This window comes from Durotheca rogersii (assembly GCF_024521655.1).
Source record: "Durotheca rogersii strain YMJ 92031201 chromosome Unknown GGS23scaffold_3, whole genome shotgun sequence".
In the NCBI taxonomy this organism is placed as follows: domain Eukaryota; kingdom Fungi; phylum Ascomycota; class Sordariomycetes; order Xylariales; family Xylariaceae; genus Durotheca; species Durotheca rogersii.
Genome location: NW_026251234.1, coordinates 370,426 through 387,434, shown reverse-complemented (window position 1 = coordinate 387,434; position 17,009 = coordinate 370,426). Strand labels below are relative to the sequence as shown.

The 17,009-nt window shown below is 54.6% G+C and overlaps 5 protein-coding genes across 5 annotated transcripts; 1 reads left to right on the top strand and 4 right to left on the bottom strand.

Annotated features, from left to right (window-relative positions):
* Positions 1-410: 410 nt before the first annotated feature.
* GGS23DRAFT_602830 (Septin-domain-containing protein) lies at positions 411-1,897 on the bottom strand (the record flags this gene model as incomplete). Its single annotated transcript, XM_051519380.1, has 3 exons — positions 411-1,049; positions 1,101-1,567; positions 1,630-1,897. The coding sequence occupies 3 exons, from the start codon at positions 1,895-1,897 to the stop codon at positions 411-413; spliced, it is 1,374 nt and encodes a 457-aa protein (XP_051375216.1).
* Positions 1,898-6,604: 4,707 nt separating this feature from the next.
* GGS23DRAFT_274643 (uncharacterized protein) lies at positions 6,605-9,303 on the bottom strand. Its single transcript, XM_051512478.1, has 2 exons — positions 8,229-9,303; positions 6,605-8,169 (listed from the first exon to the last, which is right to left on the bottom strand). The coding sequence occupies exons 1-2, from the start codon at positions 8,805-8,807 to the stop codon at positions 6,940-6,942; spliced, it is 1,809 nt and encodes a 602-aa protein (XP_051375215.1). The 5' UTR covers positions 8,808-9,303; the 3' UTR covers positions 6,605-6,939.
* Positions 9,304-9,848: 545 nt separating this feature from the next.
* Positions 9,849-10,178, bottom strand: GGS23DRAFT_593252 (uncharacterized protein; the record flags this gene model as incomplete). Its single annotated transcript, XM_051518018.1, has 2 exons — positions 9,849-9,944; positions 10,008-10,178. 2 exons carry the CDS (start codon positions 10,176-10,178, stop codon positions 9,849-9,851), a joined length of 267 nt encoding a protein of 88 aa, XP_051375214.1.
* A 1,510-nt stretch (positions 10,179-11,688) lies between these two features.
* Positions 11,689-14,007, top strand: GGS23DRAFT_274532 (uncharacterized protein). Its single transcript, XM_051512475.1, has 4 exons — positions 11,689-12,583; positions 12,713-12,768; positions 12,825-12,950; positions 13,003-14,007. Exons 1-4 carry the CDS (start codon positions 11,881-11,883, stop codon positions 13,693-13,695), a joined length of 1,578 nt encoding a protein of 525 aa, XP_051375213.1. The 5' UTR covers positions 11,689-11,880; the 3' UTR covers positions 13,696-14,007.
* A 91-nt stretch (positions 14,008-14,098) lies between these two features.
* Positions 14,099-16,780, bottom strand: GGS23DRAFT_274600 (putative efflux pump). Its single transcript, XM_051512476.1, has 5 exons — positions 16,306-16,780; positions 16,141-16,220; positions 15,824-16,073; positions 15,648-15,723; positions 14,099-15,564 (listed from the first exon to the last, which is right to left on the bottom strand). The coding sequence occupies exons 1-5, from the start codon at positions 16,653-16,655 to the stop codon at positions 14,503-14,505; spliced, it is 1,818 nt and encodes a 605-aa protein (XP_051375212.1). The 5' UTR covers positions 16,656-16,780; the 3' UTR covers positions 14,099-14,502.
* Positions 16,781-17,009: the final 229 nt, after the last annotated feature.

The window sequence follows — 17,009 nt, the reverse complement described above, 5'->3', positions numbered from 1 at the left end:
ATGGATCCTTAGGGTGGCATCGTAGAAGGCGGCCTTGATGCGTGAGGTTGGAATGGGACGCAGTTCATCAAAATCCCGAGCCAATTCAGTGTTGCCGTGATGTTCAAGAACTCCGAGGAAATAAAACTAGACGTGGGGGAGCCTCGCCTCTCAGACGCCTCCCGCCCCTTGTTTTGGTTTTTTTTTTCCACGGTACATGTGAATGACCTCGATGGCGCAACACACAACCAGGTCCTCGTCCGACAGTCGCCGCCAAGGGCAACCACTTCGTGAAGCGCATTAGGTTACGAGATATTAAAAGAGAGGTCGAACAGAGAGAAACAAGAAGCGAAAGAGCGCGGCGGGCTGGTCCTGTAAGGGCATCATGAAGGCTCGGGCGTAGATCGTAGACTGAGAGAAGGTCGTTAAGGTTAATTCCGTAGGGAGAAACCTTTCCGCTTGCCCTCCTTCTCTAGTGGCCGTCCGCTCTCGACTCTGGCCTTCTTCTCCTCCAGCTCCAACCGCTGGCGCTCGAGCTGCTCCTTCATCTCGCGATGGCGGGCGTATAACTCTTCTTCGCTCTGCTTCAGCTTGCTTTCCTTCTCGGCCACCTTCTGCTGGAACACCATCTTCATTTCGGCTTCCATCTTGGCAAGCTTCTGCTCGTGGAGAGCGCGTTCCTCCTCCTGCTTCACAGCTGGGTTGACTTCCTTGAATACGCTCGGGTCCTGAGCAACGCCCATCGCGGTGAGCTTGTCGGTACGGTAATTCTCATAAAGGACATTGTTCGTATGCTCCTTGAGCTCCTCCATGTGCGTTCTAATGAGCATCTGTCGTAGCTTCACGAAGTCGCAGTGCTCCTCATTGTCGACCTCGATAACACCCCACGGGTATCGGCGACCACGAACCTTGCGCCCATCGGCGTTGGTGATCTCGTTGTTGGCACCGACAACGGCGAAGGGGACCTTGGACATGATCTCGTTGTTCTCGGCAATTGTCTCTTCATCATCCAGCTCGTAACGAGGGCCCTCGAAGATCTGGATGCCGTGGTGCTTGATATCGGCGAGAATCTACGAGAGAAGTTAGAGAGCAATGCAAGACTACTAGATGGGTAGACATACCCTAGACTTGAACCCGACGATCTCCTCGTCGGTGAGGGTATCGGACTTCGCAATAACCGGAATCAGGTTGACCTTGGTGTGCAGGCGACGCATAACTTCGATATCAAGAGGCTTCAGGGAGTGGCCAGTGGGTTGAATGAAGAAGACGCAAGCGTGAATACGATTGTCGACGATGTTCATGCGGTTGACCTTGTTCTCGGCGTCCAAATAGGCATCGAAACGCTGTTCAATGTTGTCAATGATGGGTCTCCACGACTCGTCGTTGTTCACGAAGTCTCCGAAGCCCGGAGTATCCACAACGGTCAGCCGTAGACGGACACCCGCCTCCTCGATATCGGCACTGATGGATTGGATAGAGACAGTCTTAGGTATTATGTCAAGACTCGGTCCCTTTCGGTCCTTGGGCGGGTATAGAGACGTGTTAAACAGCGTGTTGACCAGAGTGGACTTGCCCAAGCCAGATTCACCTAGGCGTCGATCCATCGTCAGCTTTAGCCTCTCCCTGAAACTGGTAGGGCCGGACACGTACCAACGACCATGACATTGAAGTTAAAGCCCTTTCGGACACTCTTACGATGCCATTGGTTCGGTAAATTGGCAAAACCAACGTAGCCGGTGAGTTTTCGTCGCACGATGTTCTTGCTATCGTTGGCAGCGGGAGCGGAAGCCGGAGCTGTAGACTTGAGGTCAGAACTCGAGGTCGGCGCGGGCGATAGTTGGGGCGAGGACGGCTTGCCATCAGTCGGTGTAGGCGACGCTATCGTCGGGGTTACTGCTGCTACAACACGCGTTAGCATACGTATCCAGCACGGGAATCAATACGGGCGGAGAGGCATCGCAACAGCATGTCCAACGAGGTGTACCGGTAAATGGCGGGCCGACATGGAGCTCCTCGTAGGAAATAAGCTGGTGAGGACCAAGGGACGGGGCGTCAACCATTAGCATGCTACGGTAGCTGCGAACGGAGGGAGGTTGGTCCACCGAGGCCCGATTGTTGCTCCGTGTACGGTCAGGGCCTAGAGGGGGAAATGATGTCCTCCCGGACAGAGGAAGGCTCTCCATGGCGTAGTTTTATCTGTTGCCCAACTGGATACCGCGGGTCCGCCTGCTCAAGTGATAGTTGATATGGGCGCGAGTATGGGTATTTCTTGTTTGTTGATCCGCGGACTTTCGAAAAGGGGGAAAGAGGTATTCGTAGCTACCTCCGGATCCTTGAAAAAGACGAGGCCAATGGCCCAAGTGATACACGGACCTAAGAGAACAAACGAATGTGGGGAATCCGATGAATGGGAAAGCCGGTGGTGAGACGAGAGAAGTGGTGATCGACGATGAAACGTCCGGCTTAATAGCGAGAGGACCTGGCTTCGGGATTGGGCCGAGTTCGCTTCCGAGAGAGGATAGCTCTGGCAACATGCCTCTCTCTTATCGAGCCGGCAATTGTGTAGCAGCAGAAGGTGGAAAGCGCTTACCCATACTGAATATGTCAACCGAGATGAAGACGTAAGAGATATGTGTGGGTGGCTAAAGAAGTCGTCAGGCCGAATCTGAAGATGCAGGATGATGGTTAGCACTGGGTTTGAGTTCGTGACTGCGTCTCGTATAGAAGGAATAGAAGCCGCGAGCAAGGGGCAAGAGACGCCCCCTGATGACAAGATGAAGAGGGATGCAGCAACGGGTGACGGGACAATCCCCGACGCCAACGAGAGGCCAGCGGCAACGGTGAGTATACAGGGAAGGGCGACGTGTCGTCGAAGATGAATAAAATAAGAATCAACGGGAAGCCCTGCAGAGGGCCATCACAGGGCCACGACGGCGTGTTTGTCACGATGCGGTGGGAAACCCCGACGCCCACATACCCGAAGTTAGCTTTAGAGTCGTGTCGCAGATCGCGAGGCGGCAAGGCACGTCGAGAATATTTAGATTTTGTTGATGAAGCGAGCGGAAGAATGAAATGGGCGGGAATTGCGAGCGACCGACTCCTCGCGTACGGGTATCTCGTGACTGGTCTGGGCTAGAGAACGGCGGCTGTCGGTGGAAAAAGAGGGAAGGGAAATAATAAAAAGAGGATGGAAGAATTGGACTGGATATTGGGGATTGGGGGGGGGGGAGCGGGAATGGTAGAGCGAAAGGCCAAGCTGCCAGATTCGAAGGAGATTGGCAGTGCAGTGTGGTGTAGCAGCAGAGCAGGAGTGCGTAGGTATGTATTGAGGATGATCAACGGGGGAGTGAAGAATTTACGAGGAAAGAGTTGAGGTTGAAGGTGTCTGGCGTGGTGCGTGCTGGCGTGGTCCTGGCCAAGCGTGTAGGTACATGCTATTGTGTGGATGCGGCCCGACCTCTCCTGTCTCTGGCCTCCTCTCCAGAGAAAAAAAAAAAACAAATTTGGGGACACCCCGGCCCTTGTTCGATTAGAAGCTGCCTTTGAAAGGGGAGGCTTCTGGTACCCCCTTCGCTGGAGCGCGTCTGCATCCTCGTACCTCTTGGCCCGTCTTTACATCTGCACTACCGAAAATCAACCCTTCTGCCACGTATTTCTGTTAGGACGAGGTCGTAACCAGGACCACTGGTACAAGACCAACACTGTCCTCGGTCGCCATACGGATACATCCATCCATCCATCCATCCACCCCCTTCCCCCAACCCTAGCAGAACGGAGGGTACTTGAACGGAGGGTACTCGGATACCTGCCTCCTACATAGCATAGCGTTACCTCATGCGTGGTTGCCGGCGTGCTGGCCACCTAGGTACTCCGTAGTAGGGGACGTATTTTAGGTGCCAGGGCCTGAGGGCAGGGGGAAGACCCCTTGATTGGCCGCTGAACTTTACCTAACGGAGGATTTAATCTACTACGGGGTCAGAGCTTCCCATGCTCTGTGTTTTTGGTTTCGCGTTGTATTGTGTTTTTTTTTTCTTGCGTTTATTCCTCTCCTATTCTCGTCTAATATCCCCCTCCCCCTCTTGTCTCTGCTCAACACCCCTTTTTCTCCTATCGTCCCAACACGGCTGCCTCTCTTCTCTCTGTCATCCCAGATGGGGCTTCCCCCCTCTCGCGGTGGTGAGCAGGTTCATAGGTCTAATGTTACAAGTCCCTGGGAGCATTCAGATGACTTCCGGCCAGCCACCGGGTAGTTGCAGCTTTGTCAGGCCAGCGCTTGAGTGTTGCTACCTGTTTTAATCTAGTGCACCTATCTGAGATTGCTCATAATAGCCAGGAGGCAAATGTCTGGCTGGCACAGGAACGTAGACAGCACTTATGCAGGCCCGGCTCCACCTATATATGTAATTTCCATGGATGCTGCTGCACAGCAGATTTGGCGTGGCTTGAACCCAGAAGCTTGGTACCTATACAGGTAAGTACCTACCTAAGATACCTACCCGCCTGCCTCATGTTAATCCCCTGAGTTGAGCCCCGTATCGTTGCCCCTAAAACATGTACATAGTTACATCGAGACAGAAGACGAGAAGACGAGAAGCCAACACCATCCTTGCCTCCTTCTTTCTACCTTACACTTAGTTACCTAACCTAGAAAGCCACATCTTATAAATAAGAGGCAAATGCGTAGAAGCCTAGGTACCTACGGAGAGGCACCCAAGGTACATAATATGTACCGAATGATTTGACCTAAAACAGCTAAAGCAGTCCCCAACGGTCAACGCAAGCAGGTTAAATACACTTACTAAGTATGCGAAGATTCGTATTCCTGACGCACACAGCCTATTCAGGGAATTAATGCACATCTATGCAACGTGTATACCTGCGCTCGTGTTTACGGAAAAGGGAGTGAGCAACGAGAAATGCGGTCCAGCTGGGTTGGCTACCAGGTATCTGCCTACGTATCTACTGGGCTAGCCGACCTGCCTCACGGACCTAGGTAATACTATATATATGTAGAGAGAGTGGCGTGGGAGGGCATGTTCGTTTGTGGGGAAGCCTCCTGCATTAGGTCAGCATCCGTGCCCGTTTGGCCACGCCTCGAATTGGTACATATACATATGCGCTGTGCCAAATCCGCTCGGACTCATACTCTAATACTATAAAGCTGCGTAACTTACTAGGAAAGGTAATAAAAATAACGTTGTTTTCCGTGAAGAAAACGGAGAATCCGCCATTCGCATCGACTTCGTTGCCCGCCATTAACCTGGTAGCCTGCCTGTGGACATGGTAGAATTAACGAAAGTAGGTCGGAACAGTTATTCCGGCTTCCGACCCCTAGATCCCCAAGCTAAAATGGCACGAAACATTCTTCTTGAAATTCTTAGGTGTCTAGGCCCTCTGTAAGAGTACGGAGCATATCAGGCTCTGTGCCGGCTGAAGTACAAAGACTTATGTAATGATGGTACCTCTCTCCACTCTGCTGGTTGCGTACAACTAAGTGAGCGTTCCCGCGGAGCCGTGAGGACATTCCCACTTCCAGCGATAACATACGTGGTGCCTGTAGTCATAACACTTTGTAACAGGCCGGAACTCCTCCTTCTTAAGAACATCCCGCCTCCTTGTGACGTGACAAGAGCCAGTGGCGACTTAACGGGCATGGCTAATCCACGATCTGCTCGCAAACCACCTTAACGTGTTCCCTATCCAGTCCCACGGATCATTGTACCAACCGTCGGGCCACGACTAAGCGTCCGCTGTTGAGAGTGTGCCCGAGTCATTGTATGAGTTGCCGGAACTCGCATCCGCTAATATCACACTGTTGCCCACGTTGCTCGCTGCGCTGGACGAAGTCATTGAGCTCTCACTGAGGGTCGTGCTAGCTGCAGGGTTCCCATGGTCTGCGTCTAGAGTTGCGGCCGACTTCGCTGAGCCCTTGGTGTTGACGTGGACGTACAAGCTCGGTTCTACTCCCGATGAACGCTGAAAGACTTGATTTTATTGGCTCAACGGCCCTTACGAAGCCTCTCGGTCGCTATCATAAACGCCATCCGCGTCGGTATATATATGCATCGGAAATTCTTCCTCGGGGCGTGATGCTCCTTAGTACTAAGTTGGGTCGTTTGATGAGGGAACGGGTTGGCGTTAGTAACGATACGCCGCGCCATCGTGATTCCGGGCTGCGACAGTGTTGGTGCCGGCGGTCTGTCCAGAAATGACCCTGTCGCCAGTAAACCAACGTCAGCTACCAGAGTCCAACTTGGGCAGTTAGATCCCCCAAAGACAGACAGTGACTCACTTCGCAAGACATCTCGTGAGCTTATAGGCACGAAGATAACGATCTCCGGCAGGAGGATTTCGGAGGTACGCAGCAATACAGTACAGGTCTGACGCTCACTACCATGGTGCCAGCCGGAGCCTCCCCGACGGTGGCCGCTTATGACGAACAAGGTAAGACACGAATAGCTGTAAGGAGTATACAGACTAGCCTAACTACCCAATCCCCTTATACCGCACCCCAAAGCGGGTCACGGCTTCCTGAAGATTTTATTAGCCCTTTTCAAAACAGCCACACTCTGTCAACTAGTTAAGGTAAGGGTTATTCGATTCCTTAAGCTGCTACCCGCTGCTACTAATACTACTAGGTCACTTGCACCACCAAGTCAAGGTAAGGTACAGGGGATTAGTTAGGCCAGTCTGCGGCTTCGCCGTGAGAAGGAGTTGTGTAGATTAGTAGATACAATGCTACTGAGCGCCTAGTGCTAGGTAGTTCGTAAGACCGTAAAATAGATCGTATGCGAAGACGTAAGGCTTTGCTGGTTGATGCACATTAATTGATACACGTTGTTGTATAGCAAGGTTTGATGATTAGCGGTAAGTTGGCGCAGGAAGAGGCGACGTTCTCTAGTGGTTAATATCATGACGTCGAGCTAGCTTCCCTCGATTCCCGGTGGCCCCTGGCACGGCTTATCCCGCAGCGGCCTCCGAACTGGCGGCCCTCTTCTTTTCTCGAGCAGCTTGGAGGAATTGCCTAACCTCTGCGTCGACATCCATTCCTCGCTTGCGACATTCCTCGATGAGCCTCTGGACCCTGATGTCCTCTTCGCTAATGCACTTCTTGATAAATCTTAGAGCCGTCTCCCGGCTTATCCACCAGTTATTCGGCACACCCGCCGTTTCTTCAGAGCTCATAATCTTGAGGAAATAGAACGCCTGCTCGTAGTTGTCCTGTGTGCTATGAAACCGAATTATGAGGTCGTAGGTGGTTCTCGTGGGTTCGATGCCTATGACCTTCATTTCCTCAATTATGAAAGTTGAGAACTTGCTTTGCGTGCATCGAGCGAGGAGAATATGATACGTCTCGATATCCGGCCCGTCCGAGCAGACTCGGCGCACACCTCTATATAGATCTAGAGCCATCCTAAACCCCCGGTGGATTGCGGTAGCCTCCAGGACAACGTTGAACGCAGCAGTGGGTACGTCGTAGAGATACCTGAGGTCATTCAAGAACTGGAGGGCGAATTTGGCGTCCTCCGCGGATTTGCGGAGCGTCCGAAAGATGGAACGCGTGCTTGATAGATCAGGGCGTAGGCCTGCCTTCGCCATGATGCAGAGGGTCGTAAACGCTTTACGGAGCTGCTTCTTCTGTACGTGGATCTCTATTAAGGCTTCGTAATGTTGTAGCTCGAGTTTTCTACCCCGATTCGAGAGCGTCCGAAGTGCGTTAATCGCCAATGCCGAGTCCGAGTTTCTTGAAGCCGTGTATAGAGCATTTATGACGACTCCATCCGGTGGGTTTATGTATCCAGGCGCAACGGCGCGATCCCATATGTATCTAACTCCATCGTAGAAAAAGTCCCTACAGAAGACGTCAAGCAGAAATTGCCACATATTTAGAGATATCGGCTCGACTAAAATGCTTGTCATCCTAAACCTGTGTTTTAGAATTAGGAATGCCTCCTCATGGAAACCCAGGTCTCCAAACGTATAGAGAAATATGTCGTAGAGCCAAGGTGGGACTGCAGCCGGATCCTTGTGCAATTCCTCAAGCTTCTCGAGTGCAAGCTCGTATTGGTTGTCTCTTAATAACCCTAGAACAATGCTGATGTGTCCATCCGATGTTGGCGTATACCACCGGTTCTTCATCTCGAATAGTGCCGTATTTCGAAGGACATAATCGGGATGGACGGCTGTGACCTATGCCGCGAGTGTTAGCTTACGAGGACCTAGCTAATAAGCGGGTTGGGCCGCTTCACATCTAGGACCGCCTGATAAATTTGAGGCGTGGTAGGTATCTTCAACTTATCCATCTCCTTGAGCAGTTCGCCGGCGGCCTCTGCAGAACCGTAATTTTTATCCACGTTCGCCCGTATGAGACTCTCGTACAGTATAGCATTTGGCCTCTCTCCCCTCTCCTGAATTAAGTATTCGACCAGCTTCACGACAGAGAAATAGGTGTCTTCGCTTCTCGTGAGCTCCTTGAGGGCGCTATAGATTGTCGGCGTCGGGATCCTGTCGAGCTTCGTAGCGAAAGCGTCCACCCCTCGGAATAGGGCGCCGGGGACCCAAGGGCTGCGTTTCGCTAACCTCTTGAGGTATTCGATGCGCGATTTCTCGAACGCGTCGCGCTCCAGGTCTGCTTTTGTCGTGACGGCAACTCGACGGATTCCTCGTCGGCCCTGCCGCTCCGTGATACGGGCATTGGTGGTCGGGGGAGGACTCGATCGCTGCCGAGGAGGGGGGAGGGGACCAATGAGCCTGGGGAAGGCAGTAATATCTATAGAAGGGCGTAAGCATCGCCAGAGGCCGTCAACGACGATACGGCCCCCGAGCATTGCGCGGAAGCTGGCCAATTGGCTCAGAGCCGAGACGAACCGTGGCGGCCGTGGTTCCTAGCTGTATATAGGGTATGGTGTCGCGCGGGTTTTGGCAATTTGCCGATGGATTCGTTCTTGGGAAAAGATAAGATCGGAGATAAGAGATACTGAGATACCCCACCTATGTAATTACCCAACGCAACCCGCCTGAAGCTCTTATTAGCTAGGGGGATTCGCCCGCAGCCGGCGTCAGCCAGCGTCAGCTGGCGGCACCTGTCGACACAAGACCCTAATACGAAGTCCTCAGGTGTACTTTGTTTATGTGCATAGAAACTGTGACGCCATTTAGCAGGTGCGTAGGTATCCTATGCCTTGTTCATCCGGCATAAGGCCCTAATATCTGAAGCAAGTCGGCACTGGTGGTATGGCTGCGTTCCATACCCGAGATAGGTGGGTGATGTGTCAATCTAGGAGAGGCAGTCGGCAAACCTGAGAAGACCGTCATGTGTATATATCTAGCACCACAAGAGCCTGGGATGGCGCCTGCAACAAAGGTAGCCTGGGAATCGAAGCGTGAGTTTCAGCATCGCTGGGCCCCGTAACCCCCTTGCTATTCCCCTTTGCATGAACGTTGCAATAACTGCATGGTACTTTCCTCGCGAATACTATCGCGGTGGGATGGGTATCTTTCGTCCACAGCGGCCGGTCCTGGCGTTTCGAACTAGCTCCGCCGAGCTTCTGAAGAGAGCCTATGTTTGATGCTGCACTCTGGCCGCAGTTTGCTTGCTCGGTCGTCTGACATCGCCGCACCCTCTCGATCCTCACGCGCCGCGGCCGCGGCCTCGCCCTCTCCCTTGACCGCGTCCGCTACCGCGGCCGCCTCTGTCGCCCCCTCGGCCGCTGTGATCTCCTCGCTGCTGGGCGTGCCCGCCATGACCGTGCCCTCCGTGTCCGCCGCGACCACCCCTGAATCCGCTTTGTTGAGTGTGTTGCTGGTCCTTCACTAGATCGATGATCTCGTCCGGTACTCGTAGGTATTTTATCTATTAGTCCGCTTAGTCAAGTGGCTGGCAGAGGAAGGATCGTATGGTGCAGCGGGCTCACGTTGTTTCCCTTGACGTATACTTCGGGCAGCCTGACGAATTTATCTGCGTCCTGGTCGTCTCATATTAGCTGGCCTGCCACTTTGAGGGGTCCGTCTTGGCTAGGTATCCCTACAGGACTCGTTTGTATGACCTCCTTCAGCGTTAAATTCATCCAGGTATCGCACTGTATTAGGTGGCCGTTGAGGGTCTCGCCATTCTTGAGCTCGACGAGCATGGGGTGGCCTTGAGCCGCGTTCAAGAGGCCGAGAGGTAACTGGAGAGCTTTCGAGTTAGCGCACAACATGCACGAGATTCGATTTGCCGGAGTGGCGCACCATCCTGAGTGAGGCACGACTTGGTGGTTAATTCACAGTCATGCAATGAGGAGTCTTTGGGTGATGATAAGGAATGATGAGCTGCTCGCCCAAGCCGGAACTTGCCTGGCAGAATTTAGTTGAGTTAAGATGCTTCAGCCACAGGTACATCGATACATAACTATAGACAATATACCTCCAGCCACTGTCTTACGTAACACATATACATAGGTAGCCAAGGATATACTTCGGGATAAGCACCGACCCACCGAACAGTGGCGGCCCCCTTAAAATTGCTAACGTGTTATGTACATATGTACCTACGTGTGTGCCTCGAATCGGGCTCACTCTGAGAGTCAACTTATCAACACATCAGTTTCTTCACGCAAGAAAATAGCCCACGGACTCGGCAACGAGTTGACAATGTTTTGTGGATAAGTATGCCATCTCAACCTTGACAGGAGTTGAGAGGGGCCATCTTGGCTCTCTTAGCCGGTAACCAACCCTAGGCAACCCCTCGCTACCTCCGAATTCCCCAGCGAGATTCCTACGAGGTTGTTGACGTTATATCACAGATGCCTCTTTCATCTTATTATAGTAGTTAAGCATCTTCGTTTATTGCATCCGCACGAGACGACTCCCTGTGAGGACACATAGCTATTAAATACCTCTCCCTGCTGGTAAACAAATCTCACCCCCTCCCCGGTCTTGGCCCCCTGGAGCACAGCCTCAGCACAACCTGGGTTAGAGGACTCGTCAGCTCGTTAACGCTCATTGGCTAGCGCTACTTGGGATCCCTCCTTTCGGTTATGAGATAACGCCATATCCTGTATCATTTCCTATGCCGGTTTCGCGCCGGCTCAGGGAGCCAGCGGGCTTTGCTACTGTGGTGCGAGGTTGGGTCTGTCGCGTTTCTCAGCTCGACCTACATGGCTTCTCCTCCCTGATGACGCTCTACGTAGGTATGTGACCTGAACGTTGGAGTGGGCACACACGCCGCGCGGCACCCCACATCCCCTTGATGAGGATAAGCCGAGGGGGGGCAAGGACATCGTACATATTTCTCTCTGCCCGCATTCGTGTATAGGCAACCATATTCCGTTCCCCCTACCCTTCCCCCAGCTGACGACGGGTTTTTTTCTTCCCCGTGGGAGTTGAGTCATGCTAGGGCCGCTTTGCTCTCTCCATCGTATTTGCTATCTCTAGGCTCCTAAACCGACGATGATCCGTGGCTATTGGAAAGCCCAGTTGCTGGTGGTTCCCGCGCTGGTGGCGGCTTTTCCGACGGCGAAAAGTGGTGAGATACAATCTACCAACCATAGTGCCTATGGCACCGTGAAACGGGCCTAACATCGAAGCATTACCTAAAGACAGTGCCGCCCCGGCCTTAATCGACTTCCGAATAAATGATAATGGCGGTGCTGAAGAAAGGGTTAGTGAACCTCGGAATCTATCCCATCATGGGGATATCGTCAGTACGTGACTGACTGCGGCGTACAGACTCTCCGGCTCGATGTCCTCGAGTCGGCGACGCCCTGTGGTTATGGAAACGTGACCATTAACGACCAACCACTCGCCCAGGATGCGGATGGCCATGGCTCTGGCTCAGTGATTACTAGCTATGGGAATGCTATTATCGCTGATTGGGCGTTTACGTGTGTCCATCTCGAGGATGGGCTCCAAGGACAACTGATGACTTTCCAAGTCAGCTCTGTAGATGATGCTGTAGTCGAAGGGGTTTCGTTTGTCGTTCAGTTCCGCCAGACCGTGCCAGTTTCCGCGTCGGTCGTCGAGAGTGCCGGGTTTACCATACAACCCGGGGTTTCCGCGGGGACCACAGCTGACAGCTCGGACGGAGGGGTGCCTTCGGAGCTCGCTGATGAGCTGGCCGAGTTGAACGTGATGATGCGACAATTGGCAGCGCTCGAATACGCGATTTCCTCGAAGATGCAGCACATATCCGAAACCTTCGACGTCGGGCCGTTAGGCGGACCCCATTCGATTGCCGAGTGTGATAGTCTGGTGTGCATCTGGAAGAGTATGTATAGCCGGGTGAAGCACATGGCCAGCCGGCTCTACGGACATAGTATTGGACACGGTGGGCACTTCAGACACCGACTTAGCGGCCATCACTGGCCGTTCCCCCATCCGGAGGAGGATCATGGCCACTACCATCCTTGGTTTCCACCCCATCCCGATCATCCCCACAGGAATCATTCACATATACCACCACATGAGCCTCATGGACCTCCACCACACAGGCCTCCACCTCATGGCCCTCCACCTCATGGCCCTCCACCTCATGGCCCTCCACCTCATGGCCCTCCACCTCATGGCCCTCCACCTCATGGCCCTCCACCTCATGGCCCTCCACCCCATGGACCTCCGCCTCATGGTAATCATCCACCACCCCCGCCACCTCCTTCTTGTCATTGCCGGCCGCCGCCGCCGCCGCCGCCGCCGCCGCCGCCGCCCCATCGCGGCTTCTTTGACGAGCTAGCTTACCCGGACCATCGGATACCAGGGGATAACTTGCCTCCTCCCGATCGGCCGGCGCCTGATGCAGGAACCCATGACATTGTAAGCTCAGGCGGGAAGTGATATTTCAGAGCACGCATAACTGACGACTTTAGGAGCCCTCCAAACAGTCGCCACACAGCCTAAAAGGTGGCCCTGATCTCGTGCCGACTTCAAACTACCTAGGACATACTGAAGAATGGCACGATGCTATACGCCCCCCCCCTCCCTTCCCCCCCTTCCCGGTACGTATTTTTAATCCCGACGAAACTTTGTCTACCTACTGACGGAACGAAGCACCCGGGACGTCACCGTTTCCACGTGCCACCGATTCTTTACATTGTAGGTACCGTCGTCTTCTTGGCCGCCGTGGTCGGCATAGTACGCATATGCTGCTGCGCCAGGTCATGCCAGAATCGACACTCTCGCTGCACCGAACGACGTCGAGCGCGAGAGGCGCGCCGCCAGCGCCGCGGTGGGGCCTGGGCTGCGCGATGCGCCGCCGTCGGGGCGATGTGCTTCGAGGTCGCGGGGCGGGTGCGCGGGAGCGTGTGGGGCCGGGAGGCCGAGGCGGAGGCCGAGGAGAAGGCGGCCATCATGAGGAGCCTGCACGCGTCGGACGGCGACGAGACGGAGGACGACGCCCTCTCGACGACGATCGAGCAGGAGCTCGCGCAGTTCCGCGCCATCGCTGACGTCGTCGGGAGCATGGTCGCGGCGGAGGAAGGGCGCTCCCGCGAGTACACGTACGACCGGCCACGGCACGACATCCCCGCCCCGGCACCCCGCGGCCCGACCACGGCGTTCCCTGACTACGCATCCGTCGACGAGGAGCTTCCCGCTTACGATGAGCAGGCCAGCGAGCACCGCTTCGTCGCCGATGGGTTCCGATACACCCACGAGTGCCCAAGCTACAGCTCCAGTTGTAGCCCGACTGGACCTTCGACGACAGCATCGTCTCTCGACGAGCACTTGGGGGGTAAGGATTGATGGTCGAGAGAGCCGAATTACTTCCGGACGTAATGTAATACCGCTGGTCTTTATCTACGGCGGTGTGTCTAGCATGTTCTATATTTGAAACCTAACAGTGAAGCGCACCTTTTCTTTTCTCCTTTTTCTTTTTTTCTTTTTTTGGCTCCTCGGCTGGAACTAGACGGCCTTTGGATATTGATAGACGAAAGAGGGAAATTATTCGCAGTATTTGTTCAAATAGTGTATCATCGGTGCTGGTATGATAGTTGCCCTGTGTAGGTTGGGCTATGGTGTGTTGTCCCTGGACTGTGATCCCGAGACGGTAGCTAGTTACTGGCTGGCCTGGTAACTTGTGACATAGGGTTCTTACGAAGTTTCGTTACTATACCTAGAGCGTTCCCCGGAGGACTTTCATTCTTACCGCTATCATTGCCGGAGTTGCTAACCTTTTTCTCTCGGAGAGTGTGGGACAATCTGATGTGTATTAAGAGGAGTATCTGTGTATGTGACCCATAGCCTTTTTTTTTCGTATGTAGTTGAATTTGCCCTCCACCCTCCCATGTTGCTCGAGTGTGTAGGGTATCCCTCTTCTCTCCCTTAAAACGCCGTATCCCAAGTCCGGCATGCCGAAACCAAGTCTCGTGGGCCAGAGACATCGACACCATTCTCTCCACAAGCATCAACCCGTCTATTGTCCTCGCTAATAGTCGTCAAGGGTGTTTCTATGTGTGACCTGACCACGAAAACATCACAACCCAGGAACAGCACCCCGAGGCATAACTATACGCGCAATTAAGACTGATGAAGAGATTGGACCCCCGGCGTCTATGGCACGGCGGCCTCGACGTTCCGGCCCTTAACGCTCTTCCACTCGATGGCCGCGCTGCCGAAGACGGTGAAGGCGACCAGGCCTGTGGCGACGAGGAAGGTGGCAGTCAGCGCGTTGCTGTATGACAAGATGACGGTCGATAGGCTCTCCGGCGGCACAAGGCGCAGGACCTCGGTGACGCCGCCGTTGCGCAGGGCGGAGAGGTCGAGGCTGGGTAGGCGTGCGGCGAGCTCCGAGACGAGCTTGTTGGTGAAGACGGTCTGGCCGACGCTGACGAACAGCGCGCCGCCCATGGTCTGCACGAAGACGAGCACGGCGGCGCCGGTCGGCACGTCGCGGATGTCGAGCACGGTCTGCGCGGCCACGAGCGGCTGCTGCATGCCGACGCCGATGCCGACGCCGAAGAGGACCTGGTAGCCGATCCAGGCGCCGGCGGTGGCGTCGGGGGTCCAGGTGGAGAGCAGGCCGGCGCCGACGGACATGATCACGGTGCCGAGGATCATGAAGGGCGCGTAGTAGCCGAAGACGGTGACGGCGGCGCCGGCGGCGATCGCGGAGAGCACGACGCTGATCAGCATCGGCAGGTTGCGGATGCCGGAGCCGACGGCGGACACGCCCTGCACCGACTGGAACCAGATGGGCACGTAGTAGACCGTGACGAAGAAGCCGGCGCCGGTGCCGAACGTGAAGATGCCGCTGGCCCAGATGGTGCGCTTGCGCAGGATGCGCGGCGGCACCGTCGCGTCCTCCTGCTGGACGTGCTGGACGTACGCGAACGCGAGCAGCAGCACGCCGGCGACGACGAACAGCGCGATGACGCGGCCGCTGTTCCACGGGTGCTCCACGCCGCCCCACTGCAGGGCCAGCAGCAGGCAGATCACGGCCGGCATGAAGAGTACGGTGCCGATCGGGTCGAAGTGCCTCACGCGTTGGAGCAGGGTCTCGTCGCTGGAGAGTCCCCCTCGTCGCGACGGCGGCGGGTCCGGGAAGAAGACGGCGATGGCCGACGCGGCTACGGCGCCGATGGGTAGGTTGATATAGAAGCACCACCGCCAGCTCTGCGGCTCGCAGCTCACGTCAGCTTCTCTACCACTTGGGAGTCATTCGGAACTCAGGGGAAGGTAAGTGGAAAGCAACGCACCACTTTGTCTGTGAAAGCACCTCCGAGGAGGGGGCCAGTTACGGAGGCAATTCCGTACATACTGCTGATGATACCGCTATCGTCGTCGTCTAGGTCAGTTGTTGACCCTTATTCGAAGCTCCCATAGGTAGCCGAGGAGAGTACAGTATGTGTGAAGGAAAGGAGGGTTGGCTTACGTATACATGGGCCGCTTAGCTAGTGGGACGCTATGGGCGAGGATCAGCAGGGCGCCGGACATGAGGCCCGCGGAGCCGAGGCCGGCGACGGCGCGGCCGATGATGAGCGTGACCGAATTCTGAGCGACGCCGCAGATCAGACTACCGAGCTCGAAGACGCCGATGGCGGTTAGGTAGACCCATTTGAGGCTCAGGAACGTGTATAGTTTGCCGAAGAGTAGCTGAAGGGCCGCGGTGGTGAGAAGGTATGCTGAGCGGTAGGAAGCTTGGTTAGCAAGCGTATTTATTCAGGAGTGAAGGTGGATGAAGGTACTTGCCACTTCCGTACCAACCCACGTCAGGAAGGCTGTGAAACGCATCGGTGATCTTGGGGATAGCGGTAGCGATTATGGCATTGCTAGGCGACTCTCTGTTAGTTCCGAGAAGAATACGACCTGCCCGTAGCAATATGAAATCAAGAGAGGACTTGGTGAGGAGCTTACTCGAGAGCCATCAGAAAGACGCTTAGGCATAGTGCAAAAAAGATAAGGCTAAGCTTCAAGCCCGTAGGGTATTCGGCGCCGTCTTCTCGTGTCTGTATCTGCCGTTTAGGATCACTATGTTGGGACTGGGTGGCTGCGTGTTTGGCGAGAGCTCCGGACTTCTCCTGGTCGTGATCCCCGGCGGTAGCGATTTGGGAAGTCTCAACGACGGAGCTGCCCGAGTCGGAAGAGTGATATCGGGAGCCTGTGACTTTCTCCTCGCTAATAGTTCTAGCCTTAGGGCTTGCTGTGGTGGTGGGCGCTCCAGACGCCGTTTCACCAGAGGACTGAGGCCTAGATTGAGCAGCCATTGTTACGTCGAATCCGTCAAGGTAGGAATTTCCTTAGTTGGGCAGTATCTAGCAGGAAATTATACGCGAGGATATCGAAAGGGAAGCCAATACTCGTCTCTCTGTAGAATACGGATTCCGGCGCATCTTCATATTCTACCCAGACACGTCGCGGTGTGGTGGAGGCAGGAGATGTACTGCCTTTATACCCGTCCGCCTTGCTATACCACGGCACGTACGGTTCTATACGCAAAAATTATATCCATGTCTACTTAGGCTAGGGTCCCAAGATGCGATGCCTACCCCATCATTAGTAATTCATACGAGTCCCATCTATAGACACGCGAGCTTTAGGCACATTGGGAGGTCCTTAGG